Source organism: Abramis brama (assembly GCF_963993115.1).
Source record: "Abramis brama genome assembly, chromosome: 2".
In the NCBI taxonomy this organism is placed as follows: Eukaryota; Metazoa; Chordata; class Actinopteri; order Cypriniformes; family Leuciscidae; genus Abramis; species Abramis brama.
In genome coordinates, this window is record NC_139964.1 from 8,696,035 (window position 1) to 8,720,506 (window position 24,472).

The 24,472-nt window shown below is 36.7% G+C and overlaps 1 protein-coding gene across 1 annotated transcript; it reads right to left on the reverse strand.

The window, feature by feature from the left end:
* Positions 1-362: 362 nt before the first annotated feature.
* Positions 363-22,665, reverse strand: LOC311077612 (glutathione hydrolase 1 proenzyme-like). The gene is made up of 14 exons (XM_084106183.1): positions 22,585-22,665; positions 16,328-16,459; positions 15,746-16,000; positions 15,499-15,629; positions 12,098-12,187; positions 11,463-11,652; positions 11,133-11,293; positions 10,900-11,049; positions 10,172-10,302; positions 7,491-7,687; positions 5,166-5,281; positions 4,301-4,416; positions 767-874; positions 363-686 (listed from the first exon to the last, which is right to left on the reverse strand). The coding sequence occupies exons 2-14, from the start codon at positions 16,423-16,425 to the stop codon at positions 543-545; spliced, it is 1,887 nt and encodes a 628-aa protein (XP_083962309.1). The 5' UTR covers positions 16,426-16,459; positions 22,585-22,665; the 3' UTR covers positions 363-542.
* Between the last annotated feature and the right edge of the window lie 1,807 nt (positions 22,666-24,472).

Sequence of the window (24,472 nt, forward strand, 5' to 3'; positions counted from 1 at the left end):
TGTTAATTTTACATTGACAGAACAACACTTTAGTTTTTTTAATTTTTTTATTTATTTATAAAGCACAATTAAAACAACGTAATGTTGACCAATGTGTTGTACAGTCACACAATAAAATTACATAAATAAAAGGAATTAAAAAAAAAAAAGCATAAAAAGAAATAAAAGCATGAATAATCCTTTCAAAATAACACTTATCAGGCTAATTCAAATTTTACAACAGGGAAAATACATATTTTTGATTGTATATTCAGAAGTTTTTTAAGCATATTTTAAGATATAAGTGATAGCAATAGGTAAGCTAAAAAAATGGAGAAGCTGGAATAGTTCTGATAAAATGTTTTATCTGCATTTGTGATATCATAATGCAGGATGGCTGAAACAATGTCATGAACAGTTTTTTGCACGTTCCCTGCTCAAGATTTATTGGCACCCATAAAACACCCCAACAAACAAGCCTGGATCTGTCACTAGACAACGGTTTTACTTTTGCTGGATCAAACACACATTTGACAACATCAGTGTGAACACAGGAGCAGTTCTCAGTATCCAGCAGGACGACCGCCATTGCTCTCGTCAGATTCAGCACAGAGTTTGTCCCCCTCTCGCACAACTGCCTGGACCGCTGTTGATTCAATATTGTTTTTTATTGTATGATTCTTCTCCTCCAAGCCTTTAATTACAACCTGAATTCATAAAGACAAAATTGTAATATTTCTCACTTTTCTGACTTTCTGAATCTAATTGTCAAGTGTAAGAATCCTACCTTATCAAACGTATCTTCTATATTTGTCACATTTGGTCTGATCTGAAATCTGGGTTTTTTAACAGCTTCCTTCAGGTCATAGCCAAAGAACAGGTAGTTCAGGATCACCTGAGATGAGAGACAGGACAGGACAGGGGGACAGGTTTTTTTTAGATAAAAGACAAATAGGTTTAAATATCACACAAACCTATTGTTTATTAAAACCCATAACCTTATCCGTTGGCCTATTCTGTAACTTCGGTCTGTTTATTCTTGTTTTGGTGACAGAGATCTGACACTGCTTTCGTCTCGTCCTGGTGGTGTTCGGACTTCGGTCTAGTTTGGTTTCGGTTCTGTGTCGAGATTCGGACACTCATGCTCTGAGTGTTTGCCTTCTGTTGTGAGTGCATGGTATAAGCATTCGTTCTTTCTCGTGTGCTGTCTTGTGTGAACGTGCAGATTCGAGTTAGATTGGGTCTAAATGTTGTTTATATTAGGTCCTCCCTCGTTACCCTCTTTGTTTGCTGCCCCATTTAGGCTACGTTTACACGTGACTGGCTATTTTCATAAACAGACATTTCACCCTCTCCGTTTTCAAAAATAGCATCATGCACACCTGCAGTTTTCAGAAAAGTGTTTGTTTACACGAACCTGTGTAGATTTGCTATCAAGAGCATGCCAGACCTGTAGGTGGCAGTGTAACGAAAAGCTCAAGCCCATGTTAGCCAATCAGAATCCCGAAAATAGCAACAACAGCAACGAATCACTTCCTCTTTCTCTTGACGCAGGTGCAAGTTCTGTCACATACTGTGACGTCAGCTGCCTAAAAGTCAGTTTTTCTCATGCCCGTATCACACATGCTCCGTTTGCGTATGCGGTGTGTATTTTTTTCAGCACCCATGTTTACAGGTTAGAGCTTTCACACTGCACGCGGTTGCAGTCCGTCGATCCGTTCCAGTTGTGGTGCGTATAAAGCAGTGCAGCGATCGTTTCCACACCGAGTCTATTTCTGCTGTGTGCTGCAAACGCTGGATTAAAGTGACAGCGGATGGTTCGTGGTCAAAATGAACACAGATTGACATGAAAATATAATAATCTCACCATAAATTCATTTAATTAAATAAAATGTAGCAAATCTCACCATAAATGTATCTAATTAAATATTAATAGTTTTCACAGTAATCTTTTTACTTTAAGACCGGGGTAAAGCAAGGAAAACTACAGTTCTGACGTCACATTTATACGGAAGTCACAACGGCTCGCAAAAAGGCACAGCTACTTTATGCAGGCTGTGTGCATGTGTCTGTGGATCGATGATCGACTGTTTTGAAACTTATATGGTAGTTTCATAGCCCCTAGACCTCTGTTATCATGAAAAAAGCCAGGAAATTTCAGTTTTGACAAAATGGGACCTTTAAATATTTGACCACTTGCTTGAGAAAGTTAATATATAAATCTACATAGAAGTAATGCATTGAATAATATGGTGTTTAAATTGTGTTTAAACGTGAACACGTCTATTAAAGAGTGTATATGTGTACAAAGAGAATAAATAAAAACTTTTAAATAAAAGTTGCTGATAACTTCTGGATTTGAAAGAAAAATAGTGAGTAAATGTGTTTGTGGTACAGCCGTGGGTCAGTTACGCACTGCAAACGCAGCATATGTGAAAGCACTATAGCATGCTGCTCCTGCACTGCATACACACTGCACACAGAGTATGTGTGAAACGGACATCAGTTTACATGCAAACATGCAAACAAAGTTTTCCAAAATATCCACTCTGGCCGGAGTTTTTAGAAAGAATCGGTTTCACAGGCGAATTCTCTGTTTGCGTGCAAACGAAGGGAAATGTCTCAGTTTTTTCAAAATAACCATGTCTGTGTAAACAGGGCCTTATTCTCCTTGTGTTTGCAGTCCTGTGCCAGATCATCTTCAAATGTTCCCGCTGGTGTGTTTCCCTGCCGTAAGTCAAGTCCTGCTGCCGGTCCCCACTCGGGGTATTTTATTTTATTTTTTTATTAAATAAAAGCCCATATTCTGCATTGAGTCATCGCCTCTTCCCTTCTAGCCTGGTAATACCAAACTCTGCTACTTCGCTTTGCTTCGTAGACAGAGTGGGGCACTTGTCTGAAGTTTAAAATCATTGGTTACCCGTAAGCCAATCACATAACGTTTGGTTATGACGTGTGTTATGCGCATGCTAAGCCGCATCTAACTTCCACTGTAAACACATGTATGATGCGAAAACGAAACCATCGAGCAAAATACCGGAGTGAACAATGGCTGTGAACGACTTTTGCAGATTATGTGAAGTAAATCTACGCATCCACGGTACATTCAGCGTCTACGTCACAGCTCTCAGCCCGCCCTCTGTTCGTTGATTGGCCGGCTGTTTTCAGGCCGGAGGAAAACGGAAAGCTATTACGCTTTCTCAGACTGAATACAGAAGCGAAATGAAATTGAGTGGAAGTAGGAAGTCTGACGTAGTCTTCCCTTCACCCCAGCCTTGACATTTTCAGAATCAACAAATGTTTTTCAAGTTCAGAATAGTCATCCAGAGTAATCAAATGTTTTTTTTTTTATATTGCTTCCTGTAATGTGCTGTTACTGTACGTAAAGTTGAGGAATACTTTAATTGTTCAACTCTCTTAAAGGTACAATATGTAGGATTTTTGCAGCAAAATAACCAAAAACCACAAGGCCAATGTTATAGATTTTGTTTAGTTGATTGCAATATCCCAAATTTTTCCAACTATTTGTAAATCGTGAGAAAATTGCGATTTTAACCAAGGAAACAGGGCGTGTGACCAGGGGTGAGGGAGTCGTCAGTCATAGCCGCGTCACCCTCAGTTTCCGCTCGTACTGCCATAATTACCATGGCGACAGATGTGTGCTGATATCTGTCTCTCATTAGCAATCATGCCCTCATGTTAAAAACATCAGTGTATTCACTCATCCATAAACATTATTAGATCCATCAGCTTGACGACAAGTTCCATAATTCCGCTTATGCGTCATGAACCAACGCCTTTGTTATTGTAAGAGGTTAGCGAGCCCTGGCGGCGAAAAGTCCTGCATATTTTACCTTTAAAGGCACACTATGTAATGTTTCGCCACTAGAGGTCGTTTATTCAAAACAAAGGCGTAGCTTGATGACACCTTGATTTGGCTGAATCATGGGAGTTCTTGTCTTCACCTCTACAATCGGTGGAGAATACGATGGACTAGGGCAGAAATCATATTCATGGATGACAGGTAATGTATTAAAGATTTACTAACGTTATGAAAGCCGTTGTTAGCAGAACGAGGCTGCTGGAGCGATTGCTGATGAGAGACGAGCGCGACACATGGCTCAGAAATCGGGGGTAACATGGGTATAATGTCATTGATAGGCGACGCACAGGCACGGTCCTGGTTGAAACTGCTTATTTCTCTGGATTTAAACATTCTAAGAAACATTTGGGATAATGTAAGTACACAAATCAACAAAATATATAACATTGTTCTAAAAATCTTACATAGTGTGCCTTTTAAGTGTTTTTGTTTTGTTACCTGAGCAGTTGCAGTGGTGATATTTGTCCCACCTGAACCTCCAACCACCATTCTGACTTGTCTGCTTTGTTTGTCCAATATTATTGTGGGACACATAGATGAAGGTGGCCATTTACCTTGTCAAAACAAATAGTCATTTACATGTGAACATTTTTTATTTATTTATTTATTTATAACTCTTTCCCTGCCCGTGTTTTTTTTTTTTTTTTTTAAGCTTCCAGTAAACGGCAGCATCTTTGATCATTTTCACAAATCGTTACAAAACTCCAGAATATTCTGATGTATGAATATCTGAACATGCAGTATAACAAAAGAAAGAACAAAGATTCTGTTTTAAAAAAGTCATGCATTCATGCATTCTTTTTTATCAACACTTGAATGTGGGCAAGTTTCATAAAAACAAAAAGCTGGGAAAATAGTGGTTTTGTCAAAGACCACGTCCGGATCTGATTTCAGAATGATGATCAAAACAAAGATGGAGTAGATTGTGTCCATCACCACACCTAATGCTTCAGAATCGTTTCCTCTTTATAGGTTGACATTTAATTCAGGAACATTAGGCAGTTTTGATTTATATATTGTTTAATGTCTGATGATTACGTTATTTGTATGTCAGCAATACTTCTATTGCTTTTTTCTGCTTCTTCTTTGCTTGTTTTGATCTGGAGATTCTGTACTCTTCCAAAAGATGCATAATAGCACCCATACAGCATAACAGTGAAAACTTGGATAGCCGGAAATGTCTGTCAACGACGGGGAAGCGTTTTGTCATAAATTACAGAAAATGCCATCAATGGCAGGGAAAGAGTTAATATTATAACTCAAAAAACTCAAGCCATGCAACTTTTTTTATTTTATGTTTTACCTGGTTTAATTGATTTGGTTTTTTCAACTCCATTTTTCACATCAGGATCAATGAAATCCCTCATTTGGTCATTAAATATAATGCCTGTTGAGCGTGATATCACTCCAGAGCCAAACCTGTGAGAACAAAAAAAAGATCCAGATAACAAAGCAACTAAGCTTCATAAATATATACACTAAACGTACATTAAAGGGGTCCTATAATATTCTTTTCAAAAGATGTATATAATTATCTGATGTCCCCAGAGAGAGTATGTGAAGTTTTGCTCAAAATACCCCACAGATATATTTATATAGCATGTTAAAATTGTCACTTTTTGAGGGTGAGCAAAAATGTGCCGTTTTTGTGTGTGTCCCTTTAAATGCTAACAAGCTTCTGCTCCCCTGAGGGCGGAGCGTCAAGGGCTCATGTGTTAGCATTACCTCACACAAACATGCACTGAAGATTTCAAAAACTTTTAGCCTTTTATGCTCAAACTAGAGTCGGATGCAATGATGCAGGGACTTAAGAAGAAGTGAACATGTAGAATGCAACAGGACGTTTCTGAATGGTTAGTTGAATTTAGGTAGCTGATGTGGAGGTAATATTGTTGTAGTCCTTAAAAAGCTGATTGTTGTAGTCCTTAAGAAGAGATTTCTGTAAAAGAGCATACCTCCCTTTGCTTTAAACTTTGAGCTTCACAACTTTGCAGATGTTGTGTATGCTCAAACAGCAACATAGCGAAGTTAAAAAAGAGAAAATCATGATCAAGGACCCATTTAACGTCTTGTTTTGTAATATCTATTCTACATTAAAATCGAATCTGTAATTTTGAACGGAAGAGTGCAGTTTAAAAAAAAAGTGTTGTATTTTACTCGGTTGAGGTAATCTTGTTAGCAGTGTTTAATATACGTATTGCTAAAGGCTTTGTCTCATTAGCTGACTTGAATGATTTTGCTGAATTTCTTGCTTGATGAAAAATAATAACCGGAGCACTATGTGAACATAGACATAGAAGTGTAACTCACAAAACATTAAAATGTAGTTCATGCAGTAATCCCACCATATAAAGGTGCATGAGGTATTTGTTCCCTCTGGACTATGAAGACTCTGAAAATATCAAACATGTAGGAAGTTGCACGAGAGTCACTAGCCGTGTTACTATTACCCTTCAAATTGCGCAAATTGAAATAACGAATTGAAAACACGGCCAATGGAAAGACGTCATTTTGCAAAAACTCCCATATATCGCTAAAACGTTTTTTCCGCTCACATGAGGTGTTTTTTCAAGCAATTCGAAAAAGGAATATTTTGCAAAACTGCAATGGAAACAGCTTTTGTGGATTTACAGGTCACCTGGCGTTGTGTGTTTGGACTGAAAACGAGACAGAGTTCTTTATTAAACTCATAAAAGACAAAATAATTACTTGAATACTGGATGCTAACCACAAAGAATACCACAATCAACACCTTGAAGCAAATATGATGGAGAAACACCAAGAAACACCTCATATGTGCCGCCACAAGTATATGTCACAGTGTCTGGTTTGTGTTCCCTGGGTGTCCACTAGAGGTCCTCTTCCCGCACGGTGTCCTACACTCTGTTACTACATTTCCCATGATCCTGTCTGTCACTGAGTGTTCATTGTGTTCAGCTGTTTCTCGTCACCTCGTTTAGCACTTGTGTATATATACCCTGTCAGTTTCAGTGTTTGTCACGGAGTCCTTGTCTTTGTCCCCACACTTCTGTTGATATTCTAAGTCTGTTTGCCTGTGTTTACCTTTTATGTTTTGGATTGCCTTTTTGGATTTGACCTTTGCCTGGACTGGTTGTGAGTACGGATTACCCTTAAAATAAAAACACTGCTATTGGATCTTCCTGTTCCTGTGTGTGGTTTTGTGACAGAAAACACTGTGACAGTATATGGGGCTTGTCCTTACCATTAATGCTTGGATAACACGCCCACGTCTACCAGTCCTTCGATTAAAAATAATGGTTAGTGCAGTGGCTGTGAAAAAATGTGAACCTACCAACATCCGTTGCCATAATTATTGTAATGACTTTTTGTGAGAGGAAAAAAATATGTTTCAGTGGCATAAAAACATGGGTTAATGGAAACACTGGCATTTCGCAATAGTTTTTTATCGACATTTATAAAACATCGCAAAAGATTTACGCAAATCTGTAATTGAAATGCGGCTTATGACTCTCTGACAGCTTTCAACATGTTATTAGAACCAGTTGGTAGAGAGTTATTCCAGTGCTCAATAACTGAATCTGGGTGTGTTAGATCAAGACCAGGATTAAGAAACACTGATCCCCTTTTCTCTTTTTTTTTCTCTTACTCGTTATTGATGCTGCTGGTGACTGCCACTGCACTCCCATCTTCTGCGATAATAGACAGATGAGATGTGCCATGGTCATCAGGCACTGTATCAATGTTCTCCGGCTCATCATCATCATACTTGGTTTGTTTGATGTCATCATTAATCTTACTCCGTTTTTCGTCCGCTAAGCTGTCTGAGATTATATTTTTGACCAACTGTTAAACAAAATTGACAAAATGCATAAATATAGGAACAAGTAAAAGGAAAAGCTTTGATAAAAGTTACTAAGTTACTAAGATAAGTTACTCCTGTTAGATCAGGTGTTGCAAAGATACTTAACCCTATGGGGTCTAAGGTGTTTTTGGGGCCCTTGGGATGTTCTGACATGCCCTGACATTTGTGCTTTTTTCAGTTATTTATAAACATGATAATGGCAAAGGTGTAAATTCACTCTATATAGCACAAACAGGGCTACCATAATATGTGAGCAACATGTATGTACATGTTTGTATTTTTAAGAGAATAATGTTTATGCGTGGATATTGAAAAAAATAAAAATAAAAGTTGCTGAAATAAGACCTCAAAAAACATACTAAATATGTGTCCACAAGACTTTTGACTAATGGATGTTGTCGCTTCGAGTTCTGGCTTCAAACTTATGTGAAAATAGTCTTGCTTTATCGTTCACATAAAACAATACATTGATTTAAATTGTGTAAGACAGGTTTTGTTTGGAAAGCCAACATGCGAGGGGGGCGTAAAGGGGGAGTAGTTTACACCTGAGAATACAATGTCCCACCCATTATGCGTAATGACTTGCATAATGAGCCATTCATTCAGGTGTGACACTGACTGAGCCACAAGAATAAATGCAAGGACAAAAGATATATTTAGAAGAAGACTTATATTGACCATTTAAGATTTTGCTTACATCTATCTTGTAAATATGTTTTGTTATTTTATTAAAAAGGTTACAATTACAAAAATAATTACAATTTCAACAATATTTCAAGTGTACTCTTTCTTTGTAAAAAAAATGATTATAGGCCTACATTTTATCATATGTATTCATTAGTTTGAATATAGCCAACATTGGAACATCTAACATCTTAGTTTATGACTTTATTTTTGACAAAAATAGTATTTATTTATATATATATATATATATATATATATATATATATATATATATATAGAACATATGAGCAGAAATTGCTAAACAAAAGCTTATTTGATGTGGCAGTATATTCTACAGTAAAAACTGTACCCAAATCTAGTCAACAAAATGTTGTCTTTCATATTTCGCCTGACTGTAACGTTGTTTTTATGAAATATTAGGGCATATAAATGTTAACTTGCAGTTTAATACGTTGCTCATACAAAGACATTTTATTTCAACATATTTCAGTTGATTTTTACTCATCTCAGTATAGCAAAGCATTTTAGTTGATTAAAGCGGTTTATTCTTTCACACACAGACACGCGATTCATATTTAGGCTAAACAGTCTTTACAAATATGTACCCTTCATTCATCTCACAGAAACGCAATTCATATTATAGAAACGTGATTCATTTTTTTGCGGTTTACATAGGCCTATACTAACGTTATTCCACATTAACATTTGAGAAAAGATAACTTAGCCAACCTCACTCCTCAGCGGGATCTATTGCTCCTCATATCAGCACTGTTCTGAGGAAACTTTTCTCCAGGATTATTAGGTAGGCTATATTATGTCTCACTCGCGGCGCGCTGTGTTTACAGCTGATGTGGGCGTTTCACAGGACTGAAATGGTTCTCAGAATTTGCGTTTGAATAGCACGCGCTCTCCGGGGCATGGCCACATTACATTTGAATAAGCTCTAATGAGCTCGACTGGAATCGCTCTCTTTTAATACAGATTTCACAAGCTGAGAATATTTGTTTTTTATATAAATTACTTCATTTAAAAGAAGAGAATTCAAGCTTCATGCCTGTGCGTCTGTATGCCTGTTTGACTGAGTATTCGCTGAGTTACAGTTCATTTTCGGACGCGTTTCAGAATGGACTTAACTGACAGAGAGAAGGCAGAACTTGCATCACGTTTATTTTTCTTTATTTGGCAAAAAGCACAACATTTTGTTTTTATTGTGAGTATACACAAAAATAATACACACTTAACAGGATCGATTGATGTATGAAACTGGTTTGTAAGATCAAAGTCAACAGAGTATTTTGAATTTTGTTTGAACTGATAAGAAAAAAAGCGAGCATATCGCGCCGGCGCGATTGCCGACCTCAGGGGGTTAATACGATTCAGAAATACTGTGTTTGAGATCTGAGGTGGCTTTCCCCTTGTTGCACACCACTCACTGCTCACATCACGTTCAGTTCAAATTTGTGGAGGGGAACATTATCAGTAAATAATAATATGACATAATCAGTGAAAGACAATTTAGATGAGACAAGAAACAACAGAGCAAAGAGAGTGCAACAGGATCAGCAAAGGATCCTTAGCTATGTGTCAAATTACCCGCTATGTGTCAAACCGCTGCCAACAAGGGTATTGATCCAACATCTGTGGTACTTTTATATGTGTTTGGAGCTTGGTCCCATAATTGTTATTTTTGGGTGAACTATTCCCTTTTAACACATACCTTTAGCCTGCAAATAGCCAGTATAGACCCAAGGAATATATAGGTAGAGTTGAGTTTGGTTCACCTCAGTGATGTTTTCAGTATGTCTCAGTTTTCCCTTTTGGACATTAGCGAAGCGGAACGCCTCTATCATGCGATGATACATCAAAGTCTTTTTCTCTACAGTGGACCGGCTGCTGTTTGAGATATTGTAACCTGCAATGAAATGCTTAATTATTTGAACTGAACCTTAAAAGATTGAAATAATTAAAGACTTCAGGTTAAACACAGACTCTGAGATATTACTAAAGCCATGTTGCACACTGTACAAGTCTTTTGGTCCTTTACAACTGTTGCTTTTTATAAGTGTTTGATGTGATCTTAAAGTTTAAATGTCTTAAGTGTCTTTAGTAACTCAAGCAAAATATGATGGCATGAACTGGCAGTTTTAAGAACAAACTCAAGGTAATAGAACTATATTAATAGATGTAATAGGGTCGGGGCATGTTGTGTTGGACAATCATATACAGCTTTGAATTGAACTCTCTCACATGCACATCAACTGTTGTGCTTTATTAGGTTAATGGCACAGTGGATACAAATCCTCTCGTGTGACTCCCCCTATCATTTCTTGCACCCTAGGCAACTGCCTATGTCACCTATGCCATGGGCCGGTCCTGAATGAAGATGGCTCTAGTAATTAAAGAGCCTTAGCATTCCCAACCTGTAATCCACACACAGACACACACACACATACACATACACATACACATACACATACACATACACATACACACACACACACACACTGACCTTTGAGAATGTTGAGTATCAGAGCGAGTATTGGTCCACCGAATGGAGCGGTAGGAGCATGAAATATGTATTTCCCCACAGTAAAGTTTAATGCATACTCATTCAGCACTGACTTATAATTCAGCAGGTCCTCACGTGTTATAATGCCTCCTGTGTTATGAGAAACAAATTCAGACAGATTTGCATCATCACTAGATCCATTAGATACGAGTCAAATTTAAGCATGAAATAACCTGCAGCCTTGATATCGTCCACTATAGTCTGAGTTAATGACCCATTATAAAAGACATCTGGTCCTTCTTCTGCGATCTTCTGATAGGTGAGAGCTAGTTTGGGAAATCTTATAATGTCATTTTCCTTCAAGAGGTTATTACTTGAGTCGCAAAGCACTTCACTGGAAAGAAGAAAGAAGAACAGAAGATCACGCCATACAATTTAAAAGGCTGATGCTTTAGGGACCCTTGTGTAAATATAGACATAATAGAGTCAGATCTGCCTTTCAGGATATTTGCCACTGAGAAAGGTTTTTTTTTTTTCTAGTTTACAAAATGATATATTCTTACCACAATGCTGTATTATTCAGAATTGTGTGACTAGTCTCCTTGATGGCATTAGCCAAGGTCTTGCCAATTGGAATACCCTCTTTTGCCAGATTTATACTGGGCTCAAACAGCTCCCTCCATGGCAGTCTCCCGTGTCTTTGGTGTGCCATTTGATAACCACGCAGTTCTCCTGGCACAGCGATATACAACCCTGGCATAAGATTCATATAAAACAGAGGAATGGTCAAGTCAATCAATGGCCAAACGGGCAAGAAATCATCAGATACATCCCTTTAGCTGCTTTAGACCTGGTTTCACAGACAAGGCTTAGATTAGACTTAGTTTAATTAGGACATTTAAGTAGCTTTTATATTAAATATGTTCCTTAGAAAAAAAAAGAGAGAAAAAAAGAAAAAAAACATTACTGGTGTACATCCTGAGACAAAACAATTGCACTGACATATTTTGAAATATCTCAGTGCAAGTTGCTTTCAGTTAGATCAGATCAAAATTTTAATCTGGGACTAGCTATAGCCTTGACTGTGAAACTGGGGGTTCATGTTTTAATGTGTGGACTAATGTGCTTATACTGAATCTGTGCTGTAAAGCCATCATGGAGGATGGTTTTGGAGATATGTAGATTTATGCTGGTTTACCTGATATTGCATTATCGGGGTCACTGCCAAACATGTTCCATGAAGCATTCATTGGAGCGATTTCTTTAGCATTAATTGTCTCCACCTTTCCTGAAGGTGAAAACATGAAACTTTGAATTTAACACAGAGATGTGGCCCAGTGGTCAAAAGGTTGCAGTGATTTGGCCAAAGAGGACACTGAAGAATTTAAGATTCTAGCTTGAGATCTGTAATAGCAAGCTTTGGTGCAGCTTTAAGAAAGCAATCATATTCTGTGAGGTACTTCATTTTTGCCCTTTCTTATTCTCTTTCATATTGCTTAACAGTACAAAAAGGAACAAAGTAGGGACGTGACTAGATCTCGTACCGCAAGATTTAACAAATGGTTAACAACACAGAGAGCAACATAGTGTCGGCCCACATCTGGTACACACTGGTTCCACACGGTCCAGATCTGGGCCGGAAAAAAAGCAGTTTGCATGGTGTGATGTCCACATTATTTCTATTGTAAAGAAGTGGCCAAATTTTAAAAAAAAATAAAAATTAAGTGGACACTTGAATTAAATGTTGTTTGGCCAAAATTAAATATTTGATTTGCTGTAAAGTGTAACAACAACAATCACCAAGAAGCTGGCGCCCTCTGCAGGCATTTGTTATAATACATAATGTACATAAGTTATGTTTATATTATGCATTACATTATTTGTTCAATAAAACCACATGATTACTTGCTTTTGATACTTTATTTGAAAGAATTATTATTTTCTCATTTATATATATTTTAAGTCATTGTATAGGCTATTATTTAAAAAAATCGGATTAATTGTCAAAATAATTGACCGATAACTTGATCAACCAACATAATCATTAGTAACAGCCCTGGATTAGTTAAAACATTTCAAAATTCATCTGAATCTGCATTGTTTTGCATTTTGTGACTCTCAGTCTAATAAGTAAATTTTTATTAACATCTAATAACATTTTTCCATCATTTATTTTATCATTGAAGATTTCTTAATAAAAATAGTGATAAAATATTGTCTCGTTCTTGTGAACCCAATATCGTAACTCATCTAACGAGCTAAGTGTATCTTCACACCCCTAAAACAAAGTCCAACCCTAAACTCTAAAAATAATAAATTGTGTAGAATCCCCCAACACAGCACTAAATCCTAACCACAACATAAACCTTATATCCAGCCCTAAAATCAAATTGATTAAAATAAATGTTGTTCCGGAAATTGAAAAGATGTTGATCTAGAAACATTATGGATGAAAACACATGCACACCTGGTCAAGGGATGGTTTGTTAATACAAAATTTACACATTTGTGCCCAGGTAAATGTGGCAGGAATTGTTTCTCATGGCGACCTCAGGCTGCTCTAGGGAAAACCACTTTTTTAATAATGCACTGTAAGTAGCTTTTAAGTTGATTGAAATGTATCTGCTGTATAGCAAAAAAAAAAAAAAAACTCTATCCCATATGTGCTTTATAAAGATGAGCACTCATAGGAGGTTATTTGTTTGTTTCTTGAACTGTTGCCATTGTGGCAACAATTTTTGTGGCTTTTTTGCCACAACAAATGTGCTTTATACACACACAATTATAGCAGCCAGAGAAAGTTTAATGCTAAAGAGTCAAGAGTCCAACTAAAGCAAACGCTAACCACCATCATGGTGACTTTAAAAAACAAAATATTATTTTTTTAAACCGGAAATTAAATAAAGTAAATCTGGTTAGTTTTAAGTGAAGCTGGTAATAAATGTACAGCCATGCATTTCACCTTTTTGTTAGGTTTATTCCAACCAAAATTCAACGACTGCCCAACGTTAGAGCTTGACGTCAAACAAACATTGGATTTAGACATCAACCCGACTTTCATTTTCAACCAAAATCCAACGACCGACGCTGTAGTCTATATCCTGTGCCTGCTGGGATCAACATCATGACATCTTGACGTCAAATAAATGTTGAATTGACATCAAATGCCAACAAAGCATGACATCAAAATAACATCAAAATAACATCAGCAGAGATCAAAATCTTGACATCAAATTGACATTGACACGTTGACGTCAATATGACTTTCATTTTTGACCTATTTCGTGACGTAATTTTGACATCAATGTTTGATGTCACATTGATGTTAAATTGACATCAAATGCCCACTGGGTTATGTCATGATTTGTCATGCCTTTTTAAGTTGTTCGTTTAACGTTCTTTCCCAAGGTAGAAAAGTCAACAGCTCTTAGGTCTTTTATTTTAGCAAACTGCCAAAAAACCTTTTCAGACTGTGTGCAGCTGAACCAAGAAAAGCTTAAGATTGCATGGAGCTGATAAGCATGAATGGCAGAAGAAAAAGACTGCAATTAAAAAACAAAACAAGAGAAAATTATTTTAATGCAAGCAATAAAAAACTGCACACATCAGCTGTGGAATAAAAGAAAAGAAATGCATGATCAACTAGATTAAGGCAAACTCCTGTCTTAATGTAAACCCTGTCCACCACCCCCAAAGGTTTCACAAAGTTATTCTTGCCACTGTAACTTATGGCTTCCTAAAGACAGGTTTATGGGTAAATAAATGAATAATAATAAAAAATATATACCAGGGCTCAACATTTAAGCCTTTAAATTTGTCCTTCGGTCGGTCATTCACTTGTCCGAGTAAAAACATTTGTTAGAACAGGAAAAAAATGTGATTTTTTTGTGTGTGTGTTGTAAATATAATTTATTCCGAATCAGTATTCTCATCAGTTCAGTCAGCTTTAACATATATACATCGGCATATTTATGATATTTTAACCTTTATAAAGGGCATTTTTCACTAATCGTTTGCTTCATCTTTCATTTAAAATTCTTAAATTTGATCAATAAATTACAATAGAATAATAAGATGCTAAAGGGCTGTTACCAATCAAATAAACTGCATTAAATAATGTAATGAGATTATTTAAAATATTTTTGGAATATACAAATAAGAAATATTATTTGTGCATAGAAATAATATTTATAAACCGCCAGTAGGAGGAGGCAGGCGACCATCTTAATGAGTGAGTCATTGATGCAATGTGCATAAAGTTAAAATACTGAAACTAATTTGATTTTTATTTTTATTTTTGATTTTTTTTATTATTTTTTTTAGTTTCATTTGATTCAATTTTAGATGATGGAATATGCAGAAAGAATAGAATTAAGCAGAAAGGTCTATTGCTTTATAGCGTATTCATTTCGTGCATCATGTTTTTGAAAAGTAACTAGTAAAGTAACTAGTAAAGTAACTAATTACTTTTGAAAATAAGTAATCAGTAAAGTAACTGGATTACTTTCTTGGAGAAGTAATCAGTAACTAATTACTTTTTCCAAGTAACTTGACCAACACTGGTGGCAGACTGGTTTAAGTATCTCAAATCCCATGTACCTGTTGATGCATTGTATATGGTGAAAACCACTCCTCCTCCGATGCCCATGCTGTGGGGATTAACCACACTCAGACACAGCAGAGCAGCAATAGCAGCATCAACTACTGAACCGCCACGCTTCAGCATGTCCCTGCAAACACAAAGAGCTCTGTGTAAAGTCAACTGAACTCCATATTGTTATTGTAGACTAGGGTTGTAAAATTTCTCCCAGAAACATAAATGTGTCTCTTTGTAATTGTTCTGTACCTCCCGATCGCAGAGCAATTCCCAGCATCTGTTGCCACTGCTGCTTTATCATAGCAATTAACAGAGCAATTCGCAGCATCCGTTGCTCTATCATAGCAATTATCAGAGCAATTCTCAGCATCCGCTGCTCTATCATAGCAATTAACAGTGGATGTCGGAGTGGTTCTCTTATTGAGTGTCAGAGAGAGTGTCAGAATGAGCACCAGAATGAGCACCACCAGTAAAACCACTGCAATCACGATGGCAAGCCAATATCTGAAAGTAAACCACCAGAGTACAGTTTGAGAAGTTTCATATTTATTCATTACACACAGAAAAAATGTTTTGTGGTATCATTTTATATATTTTGTAGGCTGAGATTCCCTAATCTGTATTATCAACTGGCATACCTAACCAAATCATGTCATTCAAATTATTCAATGACAATAGATCCTGTTATCATGGAATACACTATACACTATGTACTATACACTTTTACATTTTTTTTTTTTTCTATTTTACTTTATATGCCTGTGTGTTAGAGAGAGAAAGAGAAGGTGTGTGTGTGTGAGAGTGTTTGTGTGTGTGTGCATCCTTCATTACCTTTTTGACTTTTCTTCTTGACCCTTTTGACCTTCTTGAACTTTTTGACCTGCTAGACCTTCTATCTCTTCTTGATCTTCAAGACCTTCTTGACCCATTATTGAATAGCCACTGTCCACCAGTTTAAAGAAACTATAAAAAAAAAAGGCTATATTATTATTATCCTTAAAAAGGCTATATTTTTATTATCATTATTAATTTTATTACAAAAATCATTATATTCAGTCTCGAATTAAGAACACATAGGGCCCTGGGGATATAGCAAACCCAAGAGCCCCCTTCATAGTCATACTAACAATGTTTTCTACCACATGAATAATTAGTATTTTAAAAAACATCATATCTCTAACACAGAGATACAATGTTTGCAAATATTTGCAAATAAACAAATATTGTTGGCTATAACACATTATAAGCATAAATTCATTAACTCCAAAAATGAGGTCAAAGCAAACAGGTTTCCAGAAACCGCAATATCTTTTGTGCATAAGACTGCCTTAAGGAATTTACTTTAAATAGTTTCATCATTAGAAGGTCTAATTATATGATTTCGAAGTCTGTTCATATCGAAGTAGACTAATTAATTAAGACAGAAACAAACAATATATATTTTGAATGGACTGTAAATGTGTTTGACAATATTAATAGCCGATTCAATTATATAGCAAACTGATTATTAATGAATTAATATTTTACAGTAAAAGTTTGTTAGAGCTAAACATATCTACACTGTAAAATCCAGCAGTGATTGTGACGAGCAGGATGAGGCCCGAGGGCCGTGAGAGAACGGTGCGAGGCCGGTGGCGTGATTACTAATGAGCGACACCTGTGAGACGGGCTGGGGGTACAAAGCGGCGAAGGCGAGGGATGGGGGGTTGGGGGGTGATTGCATATCTGTATATATATGTAAGAGTCAGTTCGTGTATGTGTACACTGTTAGACCTTATCAGGTTTTTTTTACAGTAAAATTTTTATTTTTAAAGTAATTTACTGTTAATTGTACAGTTCTTTACTGTAATCTACAGTATGTTACTGTAAAAATGCACTAAATTAAAACTCAAGTTAACTAATTTCACTTGCAGAAACTGACTGCCTTAAATTGACCAACTGTCATTGAAATGTATTAAACAAAATGTATAATGCATAAACAATGTGAGAAAATATTAATTATTTAATTTGAGATCACTACAACAATACTGCACATACAAAGATTTCCACTGGACCAACAACTACACAGTCACCGCCTGTTAAATAAAGCAACATGCAGAAAATCACCAATGTCTGTAGATCTTCTCCTGGACTGAAGCACAGGCTCTACTCTTCTGCACAATGGTGACCCAAAAACTAAATTTTACAGTAAACTACTGGCAACAGTGTTCCAGTACCTGTATTATAACTTACAGTTTATTACTGTTAAAATACATTTCGTGGGTGTGACTTTTTAATCTTACACTGTTAACCCTTTCAACCCCACAGGAAAATCCACACTACAAAGAGTAAAAGTAACATTGAGACAGTGTTGCAGTGAGATAATTAAGGGAATATGTAAGTGATTGTTGAGCATTAGTGATGAACACCTGCTGTTAACAAGCAGAATCACTGAAGGAAAGAGAAATACACGAACAGAAAATAGAGAAACACAAGAACTACAACTGACTTCCAGCCATTACATTACATGTTTAATTGAAAATGTTTGGTTTGAAGTTACCATTATAGAGATCAGTGTTTGCTTTAGTTGGGATGCTGACCCTTGACTTTTAACTTTAGTTTCTCTTTTGTTTGAATTGTGTTATAACAGGTCGCATTTGTGTGCACACACAGTTTGTGAATGATTGAGGTCGTATTGATTATGATGAAAAAAATCATCATATAGCTTGTTCATTCGCTTAATCTCTTTCAGTTATTAAACCTATATTAAAAGCATTTTATTACCACCAGTGTAAAACTACAGTAATATGTTGCAATAATGATTTTTTTTTTTATAATTTACTTTGTTGATTGAACATGAATAGTCTGTGTTCGTCTGTGTTGTTTGCACGTGAATAGTCTGTGTTGATGGAACACAATTGTGTAAGTGGCTACCAAAGCAAACAATTTGTGTGCAACCAATGTCCACTATTCAATTGAGTAAATCCAATGAATTATTTTTTTCAGTGATATTACCTTATATTTAATATAAGGTTATAATAGAAACATTCACAATAAAAAACATAATGTCATATTTATACACAGCTTAAGTAGCAGAATGGTAATTTTTTATCGGTCTGAAGCTGCTGTTTAAAAGCTTATAATTACCATTGTTGTATCTCCGATCATGTAAACTGTAGTGTCAATCTGGTTTCAGCTTCACCACACAGCCTTTAATGTTCACATTTCATGTTGCGCTTGAGTTGAATTCAAATGAGTCAAGCGAGTTTGTCCTCTAAATAGCAGCGTTTAATACTATGTGGGGGCGTGGTGAGGTTTGGCGATCGGCCCACTGGGAAAAGTTCAGGTACTCCCAGTCTCTCCGAGTGTGGGTATCTGCAGGATGGAGGAATGGGTGTGCCGAAAGGTAGGAGTGTGGATAAAAGTCTTTATCATTGGTTGCAAAAGCTGTCTGTCAGGGTGTGGAGTACGGTTAGGGGCTAGTTTCTGTTGTAGAGATTTTCCTTTTCACTACTCCAACCTGAAGCTATCCTCAATCTACAGTATATCAGTCTGTCTCAGTCAGTCTACTTCACAGCCAGTCACATGATCCCTCCTTGCTCGGGCTCTATGTTTCGGTGTACAGTGAGAATGGCATCTTGCAGTTTCCTTAAGAGGCAGTTAAAAGCACAATTTGCTCCCAAAAATAAACTCTCAAAATTTAATCATTGTCATGTAATTCCAAACTTGTGTTTTTTGCTCATCACAAACTAAAAAAACAAAACAAAACATGTTTAATCCTTGACAGGAACAGGCCTATGTGTACACTACAATAAAGAAAGGCTCACATAAAAAGCCAGGACTTGCATATTTCAACAGCTGTAATGTTCCACAAATTAAAAAGTCATGAAACCCCCGTTTTAGCCTACTTAAGTTTGCGCTCGTTAATTTACTGGTGTTTGTTCCATTATTCACCCCCCAAAAAAGCATGACTTAATCCAGACCCTACCTGGTGGACTGTGTTTGTCATTATATAAATTATCCGGCTGCGTGTGTCTTCTTTAATTTGCATGTCGACGGTAGATCACGTGCTGAACTTTACACTCCCATCTGCGCTTTTTTGGAATTGCGCTCTTATGCTAATTTGCCCTGTTTACTAAATCTGGCCCTAAATCCCTAAATTTACTCTCCTAATGCAGTCCCTTGCAAAGCATGCTGGGAACTACAGATCCACTACCCAGTGCTGCATTTCTCCAAAGCATCGTGACACGGGTCATGACTATACTGCCCTCTATAGGTCTGGTGCAGTCGCAGTGCGCATGTGTCGAATGTGTCCATTCTGATCTTTATTGGAAATTGTATGTTGGGTCAATGTAACTCAATTAGGGAAAACAGCATTCCCTTGTTTTATGTTATATAAACCTTATTGAATTAGGTTATGTAACAAATACGACTCGGGGTAAACGTGAATTAGCTCAAGAATATAGGGAATTTTGGAGATATTAATAATTATAACTCATGGTCATAATTCATAAGTCGCATGTACATTTATTTTATCAATTATCGAGATTACCTTGTTCTGTAACTGGTCTGATCATCATTTATTCGTCCATCGAATAAATGTAAGATTATTACAGTTAAGAAGGGGTATTTACAAACTCCAAGAAAGTTTTATCTTCTGGCCACGGACATCAAACTTTCTGAGTTTATTAATTAAAACTACTCAATGTAGTCTATATATCGAGCTTGTAGCTAGATCTTTAGTTTCATTGACTTATAAGGTGGAATTTCAAACACAGAGACAGTTAAAAGTATAAATGGATTTTAATAAATGTAAACTAAAGATTATATGAGCTACAAATATAAACGTACGTAAAAATGCAAACAATAAACACATAAACATTTAACCGAACAAGAACATAAAACAATAACGTGGTCAGAATACATGAAAGAAAGAAAGAAATAGAGAGAAGGGAAAAGCTAGTAATTATTACATACAGAAACCTAGGTTCACAAGACACCTGGAAACAGCTTTTATCAGATAATGTACTTGCGAGTTTCTGTGCTCTTTCTGGTGAGGCTGAGGCAGGACAGCGTGGACGGTGTCGATCCTGTTTCTGCTGCGTCTTCCGGTGCCGCGAAGTTTAAAAAGGCTCACTGAATGTAACGTTACCGAGAAAGTTCAGTTCGTCTCCCGGGATGATGGAAGAGGCCGGAAATCTTAGTTGCAGAGGGAAATCTATGACTCGAACATGCGTTCGTTCGATAGAGAAGGCCAGGGTCTTCTTCAGATGTTCCTTGGAGAAGCGCTGCGCCGGAGAGGAGGAAGGGCGGCAGCAGGAGATGAGAAGGAAAGAGCCGGAGAAGAGAGAGATCAGAGGGGGTTTCTGCCTTTTAACAGACCTCTGTTTACGCCTTCTCTCCGAGGCCCAGCGAATCAGATTGTCTTTCCTGAAGCGGGAAAAATTCTCTTTGTGTGAAGAAAAACACGCCTCCTTTGACCATGTGTTTTATGAGGGAAAGGATCATATTTAGAAATATGATATTTCCTGGAACAAATGCATATTATTGTACTTTGCAGTCAAGATTCGACTCCGTTAGATGGACAGGATTACAGAGATATCAAAAATAGAATATAGACGCTGTAGCAATGCACAGATACATTATTATGCATTAGTATAGGCATTTTAGTGCTATTAATGTTACAATAGGACATATATGCTTTCCTATGGTTTACACACACCTCTTAGCACAAAAAGGGATATATTTAGTACATTTAAGACTTTATTGGTGAAAAGTCTTTTCCTGTGGTGGGTTTCTGTCTGAAAGTCCACGAGTGTGTGTGTGTGTGTGTGCGTGGATGTGTGGAATGTCACGAGGCTTTGAGGTTGGGGGGAGTACCAGCCAAACTGGCGCTGGCAAATTGGTCCTCGTGGGGCAATTATTAACCAGCAAGGCCATCACATGACCACTTAATGCGAAAAACAGATGTCATTGTTGCTACAGTTACAACAATGAAATTAGAATGTAAAGGTAGAAATACTTTCTTAAAGCAACAACTGCTCATATTTACTTTTTACAGTGCAGCTCTGACAGCATCATGGGGAAACTGAACAACACTTTTGTGTTACTGTGTTACATGGACACACTAACGGCACGTGTCCGTGTACCACGGCACAGTGGAAAAAAATGTCAAGGTAGCAACAAATATATATATTAAAGATTATAATTTAAATTAAAATTATTTGATAAAACACAGAGTGAGTCAAAAATGGCTTTACATCAAAAAAAAATTCTCATTATGATCGTACCATTAAAAGGTGATTTTATCATCGTAATATTTTGATCAGGGAGAAAACACATTTACACATTTATCCAAAGCGACTTACATTGAATTTCAAGGTACACATTTATATTCTTATCAATTCTTGCTTTCACTGGAAATCAAACCCATGACCTTGGCATTGCAAGCGCCAACGCTCTACTGTTTGAGCTACAGGAAAACTTGTTGATGTAACAGCAACAGTTTCTGACAATCCAGCAAGATGACTCTGAGCCTGTGGATCCTCTGAAACAATGATCATTATAATGACCCCCTGTCATTATAAAACCATCCCTTCAGGCTTCAGCCCTGACTTTTGGAACATGGGAAAAACAAAACATTAAACGTTGAAGCATTTTTTATTTTATTATTTTGTACTGTACAATACGGTAATTCAGTGTGCCTACTAGGCATTTACTATAACCTTGTAAATATCGTTCACTGGAATGAATGATTGGACGTTTATATTTTTGGACTGTGAGTGGAATATGCAGACGGTCCCTTTAGCAGCCTAGGCGAATATCCCACATAGCAACATTGTTTCATCCCAGATCCGGCCCACATCTGGCACATGTGGAAAGATGATCCGGCCCATATGCAGCATGGAAGTTAATCTATGCAATACAGCGAATATCATAATCAAACCTAAAACTAGCATTACTGCGCTTCTGGAGCGGTTGCTTTCCACTACAAATGCAAATGCAAATGCCTTCTCTGTTAGTTAGACAGTTGAAAGATAAGAAACTCAAAACCAAATAGCAGCTCACTTTGACTAGATCGTTACATGAAGAATAAGTTCTGAACTTACCACAAAATATGTAGCCGTTTACATAAAACGGTGTGTAAAACAAAATCCCAGTGTTGACAGATTCAGTGCTTTCGAATGGCGTTGTAGTTTCTCTCTTTTACTTTCGTTTTTAACTCCAACCACATGTGAAAATCGCGCTCCCTCTAGTGGTGCAGAGCATCATCAAATTCTCAGGTAATTATCCCCATTAATATTCACATTACAAACCCTGTGTTACTGCATCATGAGATCCAGCAATATTATAACAATCATTTAGAAAATTTTAACAAACATGAGCATGAAAAGTCAATCTTTGGCTGAAGTCAGTTGTAGTTCTTGTGTTTCTGCTCGTCTCTTTTTCTGTTCTCTTCTTTCCTTCAGTGATTCTGCTTGTTAACAGGCTTATTAAGGCAGAGATGACTCCATATTTAATATACACAGATTTTGTGGCTCAGTTCTGGTTTATTTATTTGCTCTTGGCTGACATGTGGCATTGCTATGGCCTGCTTGTGGCCCAGATCTGGCAAACAGATGTGGGCCGGATCTGGGATGTCAAAATGTTCCTATGTGGGAAGCTGCTTTAGGTGACTGCACAACACACACACACACACACACACACACACACACACACACACACACACACACACACACACACACACACACACACACACACACACACACACACACACACACACACACACACACACACACACACACACACACACACACACACACACACACACACACACACACACACACACACACACACACACACACACACACACACACTTATTTCTAGTAAAGTGCAGTGTGTGTGTGTGTGTACATTCAAGGACTTTGTGTTTGCAAAGAAAGATACACAATTTTCTCTGTTTTGATGAAGATGACTACTGGGATGTCGACATTAAATGATTGCTAGAGCTAGTTAGAGTAAAGCTTGAGTATATTCATGAGATTGAGTTTTTTCAGGATTCATGGGAATCTTATAAAAGCTACTGTAGATGTCGTCACTGTTTCAGAGGATCCACAATCTCAGCTTTATCCTGCTGTATTGTTACGAACTCTTACTGTTAGGTCAATGTGTTTTCTCTCTGTTCAATTAGATGATGATGATAATTATTTACATTATCATAACTGTAATGAGAAAATGTTTGGCAGCACTGATTTATAATTTATATGATTTATATAATTTTGTTGTTCAGTCATTTTTGGTTCACTCTGTTTAACACTGTTTTTTTTTTTATTATTATAAAACTGATTGTTTGATTTTGTTTTTGCCACCTTACATTTTCTGTTTATAACTTTTATATTTTTGTTCCTGTATTTTGGATTTGTCAAAATATAAATGAATATGACTGAATCAAGCTGACTTCATAAGGTTGTATTAGTGATAGTAACAGGTGAAAATGTCTCTTCACTGTAACATCTGCACTGTGTAACACGCTCAATGGTGTTTTAAGCCCCCAATGGCTCCTTAGAGGCAGCTAACCCTACCCTCACAGCAAAATCCCCAGTGTTAAATTAACACTGCTCAGAGTTTATATGAGTCCACACTTATAATTAACACTGAAGCAGTGTTAAAGTTAATGAGATAATTAAGTGATTAATTGATTAATTGAGTGATGATTGAGCATTATTGAAGACATATGATGTTAATAAGCAGAATCACTGAAGGAGAAAATTAATTAATTTAAAATGGTCACCATTATGGTGATTGGTGTTTAGTTTAGTTGGACTCTTGACCCTTACTTTTTTAACTTTAGATTTTGTTTGGCTGCTGTAATTTGGTTATAACAGTCAGATGAACAAAGAGCAAATGTGATCTGATGGTGTTGGTTGTGTTTTAAAATAATCATTAGCTGGCCTGAATCACTGAACTCATTGAGAGTATAATTTCTGAGTTAAGTTT